An 18699-nucleotide genomic window follows, 5' to 3' on the forward strand; every position below is an offset into this window, starting at 1 on the left:
CTTGTAGAAAATGACAAGCCTCTATTAAAATACAAGGGAGCTGGAGAGATGGCTCAGTGCTTAAGAGCATGCCCTGCTCTCTGAGGGGATCTGATTTCAACTCCCAGCACCCACATGGCATGGCTCACACCCACATGTAGCTCCAGCTCAGAGGGATGCCACCGGCCTCCATGAGTACCTGTACATACTCACTCACATACGTGTACACACACACACTTTCTAAAGAAAGAAAACAAACAGAAAAACAAAATAAGTAAATGTATTTTGTCTTCTGAAGGATATTTTTCCTAAAATAGTGTCTCTGGCACCAGTTTTAGCTTCCTTTCCTTTATACCCTAAAATAACCCAAAGTTTTTTTTAAACAGACCCTGAAGCTAGGTCACGGAAAGTAGTGGTGTTTCTGCCACACATCCGAAGTTTAGAGGTCTCAGCTGCCAAAGGACAGACCCTCAGGATCTGCCTTCACTGTGTGCCGATTGCCGCGGTCACAGGAAGGATGATGGCTCTTTGAGGAGGAAGGGCTTTGCTGCCTCCAGGATGTCCAGCTTGGGGTCCAGCGAGCGGCCGAGCCCTTCCAGCACCATGATGGCAAACACAATGGAGGCAAAGTTGCTCTCCAACTTTACCTGGAACAGAAAAAGAGCAGTTCTTTTCAGACTTCAGGGCTCAGCTGAGTGTCCTAGACAACCATGTCACTGACCCTGTGCCTCTCATGTGCTGCTTGTGGGATTCCACCATCTCCTCACCTCCCTCCCGGGAGTCAGGAGGGTACACTAGGTCTCCTGGCAGCACCAACAGCAAGGGTGCATCTCTCACCCAGGCACTGCTAACAAAAGCCAAGGAGGGTAAGGGAGGGGCCGTCCGCCTGGGCCCTTTCTGTGTCTTTAAGTACATTTTTCCACAGCTAAAGATTACAGCTCTTGGACTACATGATTGACAGATCCACAAGCCTTGTTCTGGAAGGGCCTTGAGCCCTCTGGGCCTGTATCAGAAGATTAAAAAATCATATTTGCTATGTAAACAGAAACAAACAAAAGCTGAGGAAAAGATCGTCTATCCACTCCACTGCCCTGTGTCCTACCTCTTCCCCAGACTTCTCTCTCATGGCACCTCACCTTATGGGTCATCAGTAGCTTAAAGACACTGGACAGGAGGCTGGAAACATGAAGCTGGAAAACAAAAGATCCCAGTAAAGTCCCAGAAGCATTTCTTTCCCTTCCAGGGTCCTGTCCTTGCACACTTCTCCACCAGTAACACAGGTATGCACATACTGGGCGAGAAAGGTGCTACAACAAACAACAAAAAGGACTTTACCAGCACAGTCCACACTCCCGCCTCAAGATACAGGTCACAAATGCCTGCAGGAGAAGCCTCAGAGCCATGTCCATTCCTTGCCATACTCAAGAACATTCCTAAGTAAACACACTAGAATGTAGTACAGTAGCAGAGATAGAGACTTGCCTTGTATATTACCGTGTGTGTGTGTACTCATGATTTGTAACCATCTGAATAAACCAGGTCAGCAACACTGGTGGCCACTCTGTGCATGCCCACTCCTGCTAATGCAGGCCATCAACTTGGCAAATCTGGGATAGTTAACAGAGTGTGAGTACAGCATGGACTCTGGGTGAGGCCAAACAAGGGACACAGGCTTATGGCACATCTCTGAAATGCTGCCTCCCTCCCTGTTCTAGTGTCTCCCCAACAGCTATTCCCTGACTAAAGCAGGGGCTCTGTGATTTCAGTTGGCCCCTTGAGCTTCTTGGAAGACATAAGAACACGAAAAGTTTGGGGGTTTGTTGTTTGTTGATTTATTTTTTACCTGCCTTAAAAAGCCTACCTCCTACTGGGCAGTGGTGGGTATGACTTTAATCCCAGCACCTGGGAGGCAGAGGCAGGCAGATCTCTGAGTTCGAGCCTGGTGTACAGAGGAAGTTCCAGGACAGCCAAGACTACGCAGAGAAAGGCTGTCTCCGAAGAAGAAGAAAGAAGTAGTAGTAATAGAAGAAACAGAAGAAACCTTCCTTGCAAACTCCCCACAGAGAGGCACCCCACTCCCTTGAGCTCTCTCCTAGCACACAGCACCTGCCTACCTTTTCCAGTGTGATAGTGTTCTTCCTGGCCTGGGTCACCAGCATAGCCATCTCAGCCTTGAACCTTTCCACATCCGTGCACTCATTGGCCCGAGCATGATGCAGGATGAGCTCAGCCACTCTGTGGCCCTGGATGGTACACAAGAAGAATGGCTTGTTAGAACAGAGCAAGCACACTGCTTACTCTTGCCTCTCAGTTGCCTCCCCCTGTTTTTTCTACAGCCCAGTTCTTGTGCCGCAATCCCTTTCCACTAGGCCTTTTTAAGATTTTAAGGTCTCTGTTACGAAAATGATGCATGTAGCCTCTTTCTCCCTTTTGGGCCACACAGGGTATTTCCAGTCAGAGGAAGACTGGGGTCCTTAAGCTTAAGTTCCATTACCATGATGACCACTGGCCCAGTTGGAGCCACCAGGCCCTACAAGATGGGCTGGAGGGGTTGAGCTGTCTTAGTCCTATGCTATAGCTGTTTCTCCTGAACCCTGATCCCTGATTCCCCTCCAACCAAAGTGCCCAAGCCTCCAAGGATCTTCAGCCCTTTGTTGGTGATCACCTCAAAAATCTGTCACCTCCCACAGCATGGCTGCAAGAACCAAGCTCTTTCTGCTGTGGCTGCGACCTTTGTCCTTCATGAAACTCTAGACAGAGGAGGATGACCTCACACATACTGCATCCCAGTGTTTAAGAAGGAGGCACTAGCCAGGAGCAGTGGCATATGCCTGTAATCCCAGCGCTTGGGAAGGCAGAGGCAGGCAGATCAGATCTCTGTGAGTTTGAGGCCAGCCTGTTCTACAAATCGAGTCCAGGGCAGCTAAGGCTACACAGAGAAACCCTGTCTCCAAAAAAAAAAAAAAAAAAAAAAAAGCCATTTTCAAATTAGCTTCAGGCTTTAGTTGGAGCCTTCAAAAGACTAAGCTGGGATGCCCCTGAATCTTGCTTCTTTTAAACAGAGAACAGCTCTCTAGCTGGGAGTGGTGGCGCACATCTTTAATTCCAGAGCTCTGAAGACAGGGGCAGGTGGATCTCTGTGAGTTCAAAGAAAAAAACCCTATTTTTAAAAACAAAACCAACCAGCCCTCTTTTTCCAGAGTTTTGTTGCAGAAAAATTCTACACCATGCAGTCAGAAGTGTTTCCCATCCTCCTTGCTGTGACACATCATCTGGACTCCTCAGAAGCTGACAAACTCTGGGTTCCCTAATAACAGCTCCCAAGCCCTGAAGCCCGGCCCCAGGGTGTTTGGGGGAAACTACTCACATCTGCACCTCACAGCCATCTCGCACAAAGTGGAGGACATGTTCTCTACGCTGTACATCCTTGCCACTGCTTTACTCGCAGCAAAGCTCACAGATGGAAGACAGCCAGTTTGATCAAAAGCTAGATAGCCAGGGACTGGCTCCGTGGATAAAGTGCTTGCCACCTAAGCCTGATGACCTGAGTTCAATCCCTGAAGGACAGAGCTGACTCCTGAAGTCCAGAAGGTCTTCCTCTGCCCAGCACAGGTACTCACAGACACATCACACACCAAATAATAAACAAATTTTTAAATTACAGTTATTAAGCCGGGTGGTGGTGGCACCCAGCACTTGGGAGGCAGAGGCAGGCGGATCTCTGAGTTCGGAGGCCAGCTCACTCTACAGAGAAGGATACCCAGAGAAACCCTGTCTCAAAAATAAATAAATAACATTTTTCAAAAGCTAGCCTCCTGTCACCACTATGCCAACACATTTGCTGACAGAGAGGGAAGCTACAGTCACACAACGCAAGAGGGAAGAATGCCTTCCTAACTGAGGTTGCCAGCCTTCAGCTGCCACACCTGACTTTCAGCAGAGGCACAGGCTGAGGAGCACTACATCCTGCTCCCGGGAGCCTAAAGGGCCGATGCCAGTGCGTCTTACCTGCCCCATCACTACAGCCAGGAAAACTGCCCGGAAATTCCTCAGGTCCGAAGCCTGCAACTCTGTCACAATGCCAGCATCCAACAGCACCAGGCGCAGTGGGCACAGGGCAGGTGCTATGGTGGCCACCAGCGTGTCACAGACTTTCACCTGCTGCTGCCGCTGCATCTCCAGGCTTGGGGACAATCCATCAGCACCCTGGACTAGGATGTTCCCAGGGTGAAGATCTCCATGCACAAAGTTATCCACAAATACCTGGAAGAGACTATGCCATTCAGGCCTGTGTCACCCTCCCACCTCCCACTAGGGTAGCTGCAGAAACAGCTTTAGCGGGCAGTGAGCTGCCAGTGGCAGGGCAGCAAGCTGGGCATTTCACAAAGCCCTTGCTGCTGGATGCTCTCGATGATCTGGACAGGGACAAACTAAGTCAAAGTTTTTATTTCATTTGGTTTGGGTTTTAATTTTATGAGACAGAGTCAATGTCACCCACCCTGGCCCTCAGCTTCTAACAGATCCTCCTGTCTCTACCTCCCAAGTGCTAGAATTATAAGGGCAGAGACCCAGAGTGCTGCCCCAGGTCTCTCCCCATCCCCAGGTAGTAGGTGACAGAACTAACATCTGGATTCATGTGATACCAGATCAACTCTGGTCCAAGCCACCTGGGTAGACTACAGATAGCTCAAGTGTGCCTCCAATACCTGAAGTGAGAGTGTGGCTTGGACAAGACAGGGCAAGTTCTTTCTCAGAACCAAAGCAGCCATTTCCACAACATCCTTCCCCCAACCTCTCTTCTGCATCTACCTCATGGCTCACCAGGCAATAAGCTTCTGAAGTCCCACCCTCACTTTCCCTGCCCTCTACCCCCCAGGCTTCTCAATTCACTGTTGGGTGCCAAGTGCTAGCCTATGCTCCCCAAGTGTTTGGGAGCATCTGTAGCCTTTTTTTACACACCTGGTTCCAGACACATCGCAGACCCAGCTCTGGCTTCTAAGTATGTCCCCAAACAAAGCAGGCATTTTCCCGTTGCTCTAGGAACTAATTCCAGCTGACGAAGAGCCCCTCCTAGAGCCCATGAGACTGCCTGCTGCAGCCTTACAGGTGACAGAAACCTTTTTGATGGGGCCAGGTGCCTGCTCATTTCCCTGCATTCAGGCATGAGATAGAACAGCTCACTGAGGATGTCTACGATGGTGAGCTCAAATATATTACAAAATCAGCACCAGCCCAGTATGACAGTGCATCTGGGCCATGATCCCACAATCCCAGCATTTGAGAGGTAGAGAAATTAGGATCAGGAGTTTAAAGCCATCCTTAGCTACACAGCAAGTTCAAGCCCCGTCTTGGCTACATGAGACCCTGTCTCAGAAAAGAAAAAAAGAATCACCATTTGCCTTTGGGCCCCTCCATAACAGTACCCCAACCCACCTCCCTGCATCACCTCACTCCTCCAACCCAGCTCCACGCTGAGGCTATGACTGCCATGACTAGCTTTATTCCTCTGCCTCATACTCTTCCACACTCAGCATCTGGATTAAAGAATCATGTTTTAAACTTCATTAAGGGGACAGTAAGATGGCTCAGTAGGGAAAGGTGCTGGCCACCAAGCCTAACCACCTGAGTGTGATCCGAGGGATCTACAGACAAAGGGGCTGACGCCTACAAGTTATCCTTTGACTCCCTATCCATGCCACGTGGCACGTGCAGGCTCACAAATACACATACACACTAAAAATACTTTTTTTTAATTAGAGATTTGGGGCTAGAAAGATGGCTCAGTGCTTAAGAGCACTGGCTACTCTTCCAGAGGACCTGGGTTAGACTCCCAGCACCCCTGTGGGAGTTACAACCAGCTGTAACTCTAGTTCCAGGTTTTCTAATGTCCCTTTCTGGCTTTCTGGACACCAGGCAAACTTTTTAAATTTTAAATTTTTTAATAAATTAAAAGCCAGCCGTGTTGGCACACACCTTTATTCCCAGCACTCAGGGAGGCAGAGGTAGTCAGATTGCTGTGAGTTCAAGGCCAGCCTGGTCTACAAAGCAAGTTCAGGACAGCCAAGGCTACACAGAGAAACCCTGTCTCAGAAAAAAAAAAAAAAAAAAGACAAAATGAAGCTCTGGGTACTGGCCTTGATGCCACGTGCTTCTTTCCTGCTGGTTTACCCAGTGATTTAAGTCCAACACTTAATTCAGCACTTAGCATACAGCAGGTGCTCCCTAAATACTGAAGGAATGAATAAAACAGTATCTAACATGAAACATCATGGCTGCTGTCAGTCTAAACTCTGTGCTTACCGCTGTTGTGGATGTAAATGTGTTTTTGTTTTAATCCCAGTGTGGGATATGGTACTGACTCAGATTGTCCACAGAAGTAGATAATTTGCCTTATGGGCTCTGGGAGGGACTCTTTGCCAGCTGGAACTAGTTGAAGTCTGAGAACTTTGAGGGGTATAAATATGACAGCCCTGAGGAAGAAGGGGCAGTGGCTTGGAGGAGTTGGAGGAGGACTGATGGCTGTGCTTGCTGGCTTGCTGGCTTGCTGGTTTCCTGGACTTCTGGATTTCCTGAAGATGGATATTGGCATTGCCCCAAAAAGAATCCTATGACCCTACCCAGCAGGAAGAAGAGGGCTATGTCCCCTTTCCCTTCCAACCTTCTTTTTCCCCTTTTTGGGGTTTGGGGGTTGTAGGGGGGTATAAGCTTTAAGGAACCCTCCAATAATATAGCATATGAAAAAGTGCCTACATGCCATGCTTGCTGAAGCACATAGAATGCACATCACAGAGTGAGAACTCAGTGTAAGCTTTGGGTCCCAGAGGCATGGGGGGCTTCACTTAGCTGATGTTTTCAGTCTCAGGTCTCTGCTTGGCTGGCCCTTCCATTTGGTTCCCAGCAGGAACCCCTGCACTTCCCCTAAACATTCTGCCCCCAGGCAGCCCCTGGGCTCACCATCTTCAAAAGCATGTTGATCCCCAGCTGTGCAATCTTCCTCTTCAGGTCGGTAGGAATTCCTGCCTGCTGGTAGCTGGACACTGGGACACTCTCCTGCAGACAGTAGGGAGAGAGCTTTAATCCTGCTGGCCACCCACCTGGTCCCCTGGCCAGGTCACACATCTATCTGTCTTCCTAGGGAAGCTGATCATAGAGCCCCTATGAACCTGTCACTCACATACTGGTTTTAATCTGTTTACATTTCCTTCACGTACTTCTCAAAAGACATGCCTGAGGACTGGCAGCCATAGACTCTGCTACTAACAGGAAACAGATGCTTGAGACCCTGGGAAAGGACAGGAACAGGTGCTAATAGTCAGCCAAGAGCTGGGCCTGGTGGTGCTTGCCCGTAACCCCAGGCCCTGGGAGCAGAGGCAGAGAGAACAGGAGCTTCCGGTCAGTGTTGGCAACATAGAAAGTTCGAGGCCAACCTAGAATGGATGAGACTGTCTCAAAACAACATAAAAACAAGAAGAGAATGATCCAACAGAGACATGAGCTGTTATAGTGGCTTGGGCAGGAACAGGGAAAGGGCAGCCAGAAGACTGGGCAACTAGCAGTTTGTCAAGGCAACTCACTGAGATGGAGCATAAAAGAAAAGCCCAGAGTCTAAGAACAGGCTCAGAGTCGCACAGCTAGGAAACAAATCCCCAGATGTTGCGCCACCATTAGCTAATGAGACACTTTTCTCTGCGCCAAATGCGTTTTCATTCAATGTGTCACTCCTGGGTCAGTGCCACCCGGTCACCATCTAATAAGATGGCCGAGTAGGTTTTCAGTCGGAGGCTGCCTGCTGCTCTCAGGACCAGCTCTCCCCTCCCCACTCCCCTCCTCACTCCTCCCAGGGTTTGGGTGTATAGTGGATTGGGTTCTTGCAGTGCTGGTAATGGACCAGCCTTGCTCTTGCTGGGCAAACCCTTGACCACTCCCAACCCTCTCCCAGCTTTACAGACAAGAACCACATCCTCTCTCCAGCCGAAGTCTCCGTAAGGATGGCTAGTCATGAGTGACCAGCAGAACCAGACTCTTACTTCATAGGTTTCCACCAGTATATCCCTGGTGATGAGAGGAGGCAGCGGGGTGGGGAATTTCACAGATGCCATGTTCTGGAAGTTGTGCTGAAAGTGTTCTAGGTTCCGAGCTTCATAGCGCAGGTCTATCTACAGAGAAGGAGAGGAAAGTGAGCGTGGGCACAGGGAGTGCCTCTAAGATGCCGGGAGACCCAGGTCAGCACGTTCTCCCTTCTTCCCTCGCCAGCTCCCCTGGCCCCTGCTGGGAAGCTCAGAGAAGACACACCAGCTGGCTCAAAGCTGCCACAGAAGGCGGGAACACCCACTATCCATATGAACTCCTCTCAGCCATGCAACAGTTCCCCTGACGGGATCTGGGACCCCTTCATACCAGCCAATCTGTTTCCCAAGATGTGACCTGACGGCCCTCTTTAGTGCCCAGTGCCGAACTAGCCTAGCCGCCTGCCCTCTCCTTCCATTATGATCAGTGTGGTAGCACCGCTTCCACGTGAGGACGGCCTCGTCCTCCACCCGCTGGAGCAAGTGCTGCAGCTGAATGCCCAGCCCCATGTTATCTTAATAACCCTCCCGGCTTTTCTCCTACCTGTCTTGACTATACTCAAGCCATGTGGATGAATGGTGATGCCCACATTCTTTGACGGTTTAAAACGTTTATTTCACTTGTGTGTTTTGTGTGCATACACAACATGCATGTCTGTTGTCCACAGAAGCCAAAAGTCCTGGAACTGAGTTGCAGAAGGTTGCGAGCCACCACGTGCATGCGAGTCTTGCTCTGCAAGAGCAGCAAGTGCTCTTAGCCACTGAGCCCTGAGATCTATGCCCATTAGAACGACAGCCAGGCGGGTCGAGATCCACCTCCTTTGATTCCCCTACCTTCCACCACCATCTCCAACACCAGCCTCACTCAAGTCTTAACAGAGCGCGGGACACCCAAACAGCCTGGCTGACCCTCCTCACTCCTGACAGTTTGTAATCACTATGTCACCATGATACAAATGAGCAGAGACAGAGACTCAAACCCAGCCTGCCAGGTGCTGGGGATCAGGGCTAGCAGGAAAGGCTGATGTAAGACAAATGAGTAAAATGTGGAGATGTGAGTTTCAAGTGATGGGACTCTGATGTCCACCAGGCTCTTGGTGGGAGCCATGCCACACCTCCACATACCTCCCAGTCCTCCACAAATTCCTATGTTCGAATCCCAGCCTCCAAGGACATGGTATAACCAAGCAGGTCTTTGCAGAGAGTGGCGGGGTCTTGAGAGTGGAGCTCTATAGTGGCCTTATGAGAGACCTGAGACCTAGCCCCTTCTACGATATTAAGACATGGATGGACCAGAATCTCTCTTGGCCCTGGGCTTACCCTTCAGAACTGTAGGCAAAAATTCACTGTTGCTCTACTTATTCCAAAAGCCCAAATATCGTCTGGCTCAAATACTTCACTGTTTCTGTTTTTTTTTTTTTTTTTTTTTTTTTTTTTCAAAATAGGACCTAGCTGCCTGGAACTTAGGTGCATTAGGCTGGACTTGAACTCAGAGACATCTGTCCACCTCTGCCTCCTGAGTGCTGGGATTACAGGCCTGAGACACTACACCAGGTACCCAATACTTTTCCAAACATTTTTTTTAATTAACGTGACTGCCTGGAACTTAAAACCTTCAGAGGGATAAATGAAGTCTTAGTACGCAGCTTCTGACCTGCTCATACCAGAGTCGTCCGGCAGGAGCCAGATGTCCACATGAGTGGCTGCCTTTGTTTCTCTAGTCCCAGGGCACCTCATAAAGTCTGCTACTGGAAAAAATATGTAAGGTGGGGCTTTTTTTTTTTTTTTTAAAGAGGATGTTACTCTATTCTCAAATCACAGGCTCTCTAAACAAAGCACAACTTAAAGATTCAATTCTAGGCAAGTGAAACCGCTCATTGGATATAAAACCTTGGTGGCATGGGTGTCCCAGCCTCAAGGACCCACACTGAGGAAGAAGACAGCTGACGCCTCAAAGGTGTCCTTTGATTTATATACACAGGCTGTGGCATGAACATGCCTACCCATTACCACAAACCCACACAAAAATAAATAAAATGTAAAATAAAAAATCTAAAGGTCCAATTTTTGTCTCTATCCATTGGCTCTTGGTGACAGGCAGCACAGTCTCTGCTTTCCCACTTGTAATGGCAGTGCCAATCTTGAAAAAAAAAAGGGGGGGTGTTTAAAACTACTTCAAAGGAAAGCTCCCCTCTTCCCTCAGGTTACCTGAAGATAAGCAATAGCCTAGCTGCATGATGCTGGTGGGACCGAACCACTCCTTGTTTCACCAGCTAGCAATACCCACCTTGACTAATAGATCGTGTTCTGCTTGACCCGCTGGGAAATGACCTATCCACTCACCATTTACCTGTTCATAAGCAACTGCTAATAGCAAGAACTATGTCAAGTGCTATTTACAGCTGAGAGGCGTTACCTGTTGGACCATGAGCTTCTCAAATTCCTCCACAATCTCAGGCAAGCTAAGCCATTTGACACCTGGCAAAAGCCCCAGGGCGTGGCTGCCAATCTTCATCAGCAGTAAATCCATATACACCTGGGAGAGCAAGCCAGGGTGTAACACCTGCCAGAAAGAACCACGAGACAAGAAAGGATCAGGAGGAGACATTTTACCTAGCCAGCACAGGCTCCCACCTTCAAAGGAAGCACAGTGCTTCTCAGCAAAACAAAGGGAAGTAACCCAATACCCATGATGCTCTTTGGTGGTACCTCCACCCCAGAAGTAGCAAAATCCAAGTTGTTTCTTTTTATCTCCCTCAGACTATTCACACCACTGCTCCCTGAAGTCAAGAAATGAAACCAGGGCCTGTTGTGGAGGAACACACGTTGAGACCCAGCACTCAGGAGGCAGAGGCAGGCAGATCTCTATGGGTTTGAGGCCAGCCTGTCTACCACAGTGAGCTCCAGGACAAACAAGGGGGCTACATAGCACAATTCTACCAAAAAAAAAAAAGAAAGAAAGAAAGAAAGAAAGAAAGAAAGAAAGAAAGAAAGAAAGAAAGAAAGAAAGAAAGAAAGAAAGAAAGAAAGAAATAAGGGGGCCCAGCAGGCCTAGTGGTACCAGGAATCCTGCCCGTTGGGAGGGAAGAACCTCAGCCTCAAGGCCTGTCTGGACAACCTACTTAGCAAGGCCTTGTCTACAAATAAAGACTAGAATGAGGCATCACAGTATAGTTCAGTGGTTGAAGGCTTGCCCAGAATGTGCAAACTAAGTCTGACTGCCCCCTAGGTTCAATCCTCAGTACCCCCCCCCCCAAAAAAAAGGAAGAAAGAAAAGAAATGAAATGAAGCAGCTTGCATTTAACAGGCTTTGGCCAAGCTAGCAAGAATACAGGCTGGGGAGCCCTAATCCAAAATCTAAAACTCAAAATACTTCACAATCTGAAACTTTTAAGGACCGACATAACACAAGTGAAAAATTCCAAACCTGCCCTCCGGTGATGGGCTGAAATGATTGTAATCTACATGCATAAGGTGTGTGTGTAAACATAAATGAATGTCATATTTCATGTTTGGACTTGGGTCCTATCCCAGGATATCTCATCAAAGATATGCAAATAATCTACAACCCAGAAATACATGAAATCCAAAACACTTTCATTCCCAAGCATTTTTGGAGAAGGAAAACAGTCTGAACAGAAAGCGATGGACAGACGTGGAAGTGACTCTCACAGGGCTCTGCTTCTGATCTGGGACAGACAGATCAGAGAGAGGGATGACCAGACCAGCATTGTCCTTGTGAGAGCACTTACTTTCACTGCCACGGGGATGAGGTGATCTGCCTTAGGTGGATGGCCAGGAGCCTCAGATCTGTCTGCTTCGGACCTAAGACAGTCAGCTGTAGCGACAAGCAGCTTTTCTAGAAACGCTTCATCAGCAAGATTTTCTGAAGGCCTCCAGCCGTTCTCCCAGGATTCTCTCTGCATGCCGACTGCCCTGGTTCCTGAGGACAGCTGCGGCACAGAGAGCCCCCTAGGTCTCCGGATTTTGTCCTTCTCCAGCAAGGCAGTGCTAGCGAACGCTTTGTACACTTGGGCCACACAACCTGAGCCCACAGGTTCTTGGGTCTCGAAAATGAGGAGGCTGGCCCAGTCCTGCCCAAAGGCCTGCTGGAGTAAGTATTCTGTGCGGGCCCAAGGGTGAGGGGTCACCTGGACATGCAGCTTGGAGAACAGGTCACAGAAAGCTTCCGAAAAGAGATCGCGCCGGGTGCTGGCCCACTGGCCCAGTTTGATATACGTTGGGCCTGAGGTCTCTGTAGCTTTCAAGAGCAGATGGAACCAGAGGGTGGAGAGGCCAGGAGCCAGATAGGTGAGAGGGTACAAGAAGAGGAGGGGGAAGAATTTCACCAAGAGAATGCCAGCGCGCAGCCCTAGGCGGAGACACAGTAAAACGCGACCCAGAGGCCCTGTTTGGGCCACATTCTCCACCCGTCCGTTTTCAGCCAGGTCACTCCAGCGGCTCTTCTGCTGGCACAAGCTGCCAGGCTCCCCATTTCCAACATTCCCATGGGCTGAGATGAATTTGGGCAAAGTCCCTAGCAGAAACCAACATAGTCTGGCATTGCGAGAGCATCGCAGAGTTCTGGAAAGGGCAAGTTCCTGCCTGCATCTTAAGTGTGACAAGCAGACCCTGACAGACAAACGCCAGGGGGTCACCATCCTCTCCAGGCCCCCCTGGCTAGGCTTCTTGCCCTCTACCTAAAGGGAAGCCATTTGTGGAGATGCTCCGGGCGAGGCGGGGGATGAGTCGGACCGCGCCCCCCAGCGCAGCCGCCTAAGCCAGGCCTGGACAGGGGAAGGGGACCGCGACCCGAGCCAGGGGCCGCGGGTGACCCGGGGCTGTCCAGCGCCAGATCGCAGAGTGTGGGGTGCCACCGCGCGCCAGTGGGGTGGAAATGCGGACCCGCGGCCTGGAGCGGTCGGCGGGGCCGCGGGGAGGCGGGAGAGGAGAGGGGCGCACTGTCCAGGCTCCCGGGAGGCGGCGAGGCTGCACACCCGACCCCCGGGGACCAGCAATCAGAGGGGAGGCCCAGCCCGGCACAGCTCTCAGCGCCGCCACGCGCCTCCCCAGGCTTCCGTTACCTGGGTCCACCCTCTCCGCCCAGGACACGCTCCTTAAAGGGGCCGCGCCGCGAACCAGGGCAACAGTGCCGGGGCACGCTAAGTCCCTGAAGGGATTTAGCGCAAAACGCAGAAGCACCGTCTGTGACCCCCTTTTCCGCGTCTGCCACTCCTCTTCACAGCTGCGTAGTTTAAACCTTAGAAGTGTTACACTAGCCTGTGGATTGCAGGCGAGTTTTTCAGCTTCCGGGTGTGGGTCTTGGGTTCTTGGATCCGCGGCTGCACTGACTTAGCGGTGGAATGGCTTATATGTCTAATACTAATTGAGCCCAGTATTTGTTGGGCCGTAATAATATGTGCTAAATTAGGTGGGTTACTATACTTGCTGCCAAGCCTGACGAAACGAGTTTGATCCTCGGAACTTACATGGAGGTAAGAGGTCACTGATTCCTTTAAGTTCTGTCTCCCAAATACAAAATAAATGTGATAAAAATGAAAATGTAGCAAGGGCCATGGGAGCAAGTAGGAGCAGGTAGTGCATGATGGAGCGTGGGAACTGAGCCTGCAGAGCCAGGGAAGGGCCTGCAGCTTCTTCTCTGCTTTCTGGGATTTATAAGGCTGCCTGCCCTGGGGTACCACAGTCCCTACCACCTACCAACAGCTTTGGTCTCTGTGTGGAAAGAAACTTCCACAGAAGTCTGGCCAAGGGTAGGCTTAAAGACGTCACAGGAGAAAGGGGAAAGAGAAACAAGGACCAGGAACAGGGTTCCTATCACTGAAGTGTCACTCAACCTTAAGACATGCCTCCAGGCTATCCAGAAGGCTCAGCAGGCAGAGTAATTTCCCAGGTGTAGACTCAGGGCCACTGCTACATTCACGAATGGTGGAGTGGCCAATGGCTCTTTCTAAATGGTCAATAACAACTCAGTTCCTAACTCTAGAGAATGGGAGACACCCTTTGGGCAGACATGGTGCCTTACACTGCTTCAAAGTGTGGTCAGCTGCCAGGCATGTCCACTTTCAAGTCCAACAGGAAAGAAGGACGAGTCAGGACCATAGCAAGCTCCAAGACAACAGGGACTACGCAGTGAGACCCTATCTCAAAAAAGAGGCCAGAAGAGAGATGGCTCAGTGGTTAAGAGCACTGGTTGCTCTTGCAGAGACCGTGGGTTCAGTTCCCAGCACCCACATGGTAATTCACATCAGTCCCTAACACACTAGTTCAGGAGGATCTCAGCTCAGACATAACATGCAAGCAACACGCTCACACATAATACAAAATAACAAATTGAAAAAGAAAAGTAAATATGACCAGCCACTAATTACTAAGTATTCCTTTTTTCCTGACTCATTTGCCTCTTTTGTCCCAAAGTTGTTCACGGAAGACTTGTATACTTCTGACCATATCATTTTAAGCCATGGCCCCTTCCAGTGTGATGCCAGACAAGTTTTTCTGGGCCTTTGCCTCTCCATAAAGGACACAGGGAGGGTGGACATAGGGAGATAAATCCAACTAAAGTTAGACAAGGTCCCCTAAAACAGTGTTTTCAACCTTCCTAGTGCTGCTACACTTTAATACAGCTCCTCATGTTGTGGTGACCCCCAACCATAACATTATTTCATTGCTACTTCATAACTGTAATTTTGGTACTGCTATGAATTGTAATGTCAATATTTTTGGAGATAGGGTTTTTCCAAGGAGCTCACAACCCACAGGTTGAGAACCACTGCCCTGAAGCATTGCAAGACCTCTGGACTTGCACTTATCTGCTGCAGATCAGTAAGTGTAGACAGTTATGAACACAAATTCTGGCCCTACATAAATGTGGCTTCAACTGCGTCTTCTTGCCCTGCTTCTTCTCATCACCTTATCATTGGGGATAAGTTACTGAACCTGTCTCTCCTCTGTGCAATACAAATAAGAATATTCTAATTGGTGGTGCACACCTTTAATCCTAGCACTCAGGGAGGCAGAGGCAGGCAGATCTCTGTGCGTTCAAGGCGAGCCTGGTCTACAAATTGATCCCAGGACAGCCAAAGAAAACCTGTCTCGAAGAAGAAGAAAAAAGAAAAGTCTAGAATAGTCTACTTGAAAGAAGCTACAGGGGGAGGGGGAAATGGGTCAGTCAAAAGAGTGATGAGTGTGGTGTACCGTGAGTTCAGTTCCCTGTACTGTATCTAATGACTCTTGACCCTCTGTAATACCCTGTTCTGACTTCTGAAGGCAGGGACACACACACACACACACCTTCTTTTAAGATTTATTTACTTATTTTTATGTATGTGAATGCTCTGTATGCCAGAATATGGTTGTGAGCCACCATGTGGGTGCTGGGAATTGAACTCAGGACCTCTGGAAGAGCAGTTAGTGCTCTCAACCTCTGAGCTATTTCTCTCTAGCCCCCACATAAATCTTAAAAAAAAAAGAAGAGGCTGGCATAGGAGCCCAGCACTCAGGAGGTTGAGTCAGACAGAGTTCAAGGCCAGCCTGGTCTACATGGGGAGCGCCACACCAGCCAGGGATACCTGGTAAGACCCGGTCTCAAAAAGGGACAAGGGGTGCTGAGGAGCTAGCTCAGCAGTTAAGAGGACCTGAGTTCCACTCCCACCGCCCACAGGGCTCCTAACAACTGTCCGTAACTCCCGGTCCACGAGATCCATCACCTTCTTCTGACCTCTGCCACTGATGCGCACACATGAGTGCAGGCGACACACTCACACATAAGACAAAAGAATGTTTCTAAAAAAAGCTGGATGTGTGTGCTGTGCTTATCCCCACACCTAACAGCATCATCTTTTTTATTGTCTAAATCAAAGCAGAAGCAGTTCTGTTTTCCCTTCGTCACTGGACAGGCATGGAAGATGCACTGCAGAAGATCTCATTTCCTTGTTTTCGTTTTATTATTTAGCAGTATCATCACTGCAAAGAGTGGCCCTGGGAGACAAAGGCCTTAGGTTTTTAAAAGAAAAAGTGTGGGAAATTTGAAGTTGCAGTCTTGGCAATTTAAGATTGGATGAGGAAGCTATAAAGTAAGATAATTGGTTAGTCTTAGGTGCTCAAGCTTGGCCAGTCCTGCCAAGTGTAGATGCAGCTGCAATTGAAGGTGGGGGTGGTTAGCTCATCCTTGAAGATTGGGGCTTCGGGCTCTTGGCTGGAGGTCAGGAACTTCTCAGAAGAAGGATTGAAGCCATCTGGGTTGGTTGCTAAGAAACATTATCTCGAAGACAAGGGTCTGGTCCTTTTTTTGCTGAGTGAAGGTCATTGCTTGCTTGCTTTTTTTATATCTGTTCTCACAGATAGGGTCACATTCCTCCATTCTCTGGAAAGGTACTAAGAGGCTTTAGCTTAACCTGGACCTAAAACTCAAAACTATAGGCTTTAGAAGACATATAGGTTACAAAGTTAGTCTAACCCTTTCAGAAGTCCTGCCAGGTGGACATACTTCACATATGTAATCCCAACACTTCGGAAGAAGGAACAAAAGGCCAACGTGGGTAAGAAGACCCTACCTCAAAATACATACACACATTACATGTTTTCCACACACACACATGTTTTCCACACACACACATGTTTTCCAGTTTGCTATTATTAAATCCCATATCCACTCCACCCAACCTCCCCACAAAAATAAGGGAAACAACATCTTAGCTAGTTCCCAGCATGGATGTGGGTGCCTTTGTGGCATCCTAGAAATTGACCTACGACCTCAAACCGTGTCTATCAGAGCCACCTGGAGGGCGAACCCGCCCTCAGCTCCTGTATATGTAGACCTAGGAACAAGCATTCCTAGAAGAGGAGGAGCTAGTAAGGAAACGCATGAGTGCAGTTTTGAAGCGTAGCAAGGGCCATGAAAACAAGAAGACTGTGGTACCATAGATACTTCAGAGGAAAGTGAAGGGCAGGCCGCATCTCACACTGGACCTCTGGCCGACCTGACCCCTGCTGTAGGCTTACAACGAGAAAAACTTACCTCATCAAGACTGCCAGCTGCAGCCTGGCGGTGGCGGCACACACCTTTAGTCTCAGCGCTTGGGAAGCAGAGAAAGGCAGATCTCTGAGCTCAAGGCCAGCCTGGTCTACAGATCAAGTTCCAGAACAGTCAAAGCTTCAAAGCTGCTCAGTGAAACCCTATCTTGAAAAAAAAAAAAATTGCCAGTTTCACCCACTTCCAATCCAGAACCAAACATTCAGACAGCCAAACATTAAAATAACAGGCCATGATGGTTAATTTTTGTAAAGTTTTATCTTAAAAAATTTTATACAATATATTTTGATCATACTCTTTCTCCTCCCCCTAACTCATCCAGACCCTACCACCTCCTCACCCACCCAACTTCATTCTTTCTCTTGTTCTAGTTCACCACTACCCTCTCTCAAAAAAGACAAAAATGAAAATCAAAACACACAAACTAAAAAAAAATCTATTAAAACAAAAGCAAAATCAAAACAAGTGCACAGAAAACATGGAGTCTGTTTTGTGTTGGCTTGCCCTGACTGTGATATATACATTGACACTCCCTTTTCCCGGTGTGTATCAGCTGCAAACAGCTTCCTGGGTTAGTGGTGGGGCTTTTGTCTATTTGCACTTTTCAGTGTGGGGTTTCTTCTGGTTTGGGTCTCTGCAGGTCCCGCGTGCATCACTCCTGTTGTATCTGGAAGACTCCGTTTCCTGTTTCCTGGGAGTCAGCCACCGCCTCTAGCTGTGACGGTCGTCTATCTACTCTTCTGTGTAGTGTGACTGTTACTTTTAAATGTCAACTTGCCACAACTCAGAATCACTCAGGAAGAGAGCCTGAGCGAAGGGCTGGCTGGATCGGCCTGACCCGTGGTCACTGCTGAGGCAGACTGTCTTGACTGTTAATTGATGCAGGAGGACTCACTGCATTGTGGGTGGCACCGTCCCCTTGGCATGGGGATCCTTCACTATGTAAGGCAGGAGACAGTCAGGTGAGAGCAAGCGCGGACTCATTCATGTGATGTGGCTAAAGCTGTTTGAGTTCTTGCCTTGACTTCTGTCCAGTGATGAACCAGACCTAGAATTAAATCAAAATAGTCAGGCATGATGGTGCATGCCTTTAGTTCCAGCACTCAGGAAGCAGAGGCAGGTGGATCTCTGTGAGTTCAGGGCCAGCATAGCTCTAAACACCTGTTCCCACCAGTATTTGTCTCCACTTGAGTTTAATTCTCTTCCCGCAGTGGCGGCTGACTTCCTTTCTACAGGCAACTCTGAGTGAACAGCCCATTTGTCCTCATCTGGGTAGGCTCTATTGATTTCCAGATTCTTCTCAACAGCAAAAGCCTGCAAAAAAAGTCCTTGGTAGTGTCTCTGCTGGTGTGGTTCACTCTACTTCCACTAGGTGTCGCTACTCACTTTGAAGTGCGGCCAAGCTTCCCCTAGGGTTCCAGAGCTGCCTAGAAAGGAAAAACAGTATTAGGTCCTTCTAGACGTCTCTTTGCGCAGAAGCCTATCATTTCAGCATCTTCTACGTAACGCGTTTGCACGGGAGGCAAGGCACACACAGTGCCTGGAGGAGGTGCACGCTTGCTTTCTTATGTATATGGGTATTTTGCTTGCACGGCTATCTGT

General features: G+C 49.0%; 1 protein-coding gene across 1 annotated transcript; it reads right to left on the reverse strand.

Annotated features, from left to right (window-relative positions):
- Positions 1–239: 239 nt before the first annotated feature.
- Adck2 (aarF domain containing kinase 2) lies at positions 240–13156 on the reverse strand. The gene is made up of 8 exons (XM_021632124.2): positions 11798–13156; positions 10462–10608; positions 8007–8135; positions 6934–7029; positions 3988–4242; positions 2094–2222; positions 1116–1169; positions 240–626 (listed from the first exon to the last, which is right to left on the reverse strand). Exons 1-8 carry the CDS (start codon positions 12704–12706, stop codon positions 486–488), a joined length of 1860 nt encoding a protein of 619 aa, XP_021487799.1. The 5' UTR covers positions 12707–13156; the 3' UTR covers positions 240–485.
- Between the last annotated feature and the right edge of the window lie 5543 nt (positions 13157–18699).

Source organism: Meriones unguiculatus, chromosome 3 (assembly GCF_030254825.1).
Source record: "Meriones unguiculatus strain TT.TT164.6M chromosome 3, Bangor_MerUng_6.1, whole genome shotgun sequence".
In the NCBI taxonomy this organism is placed as follows: domain Eukaryota; kingdom Metazoa; phylum Chordata; class Mammalia; order Rodentia; family Muridae; genus Meriones; species Meriones unguiculatus.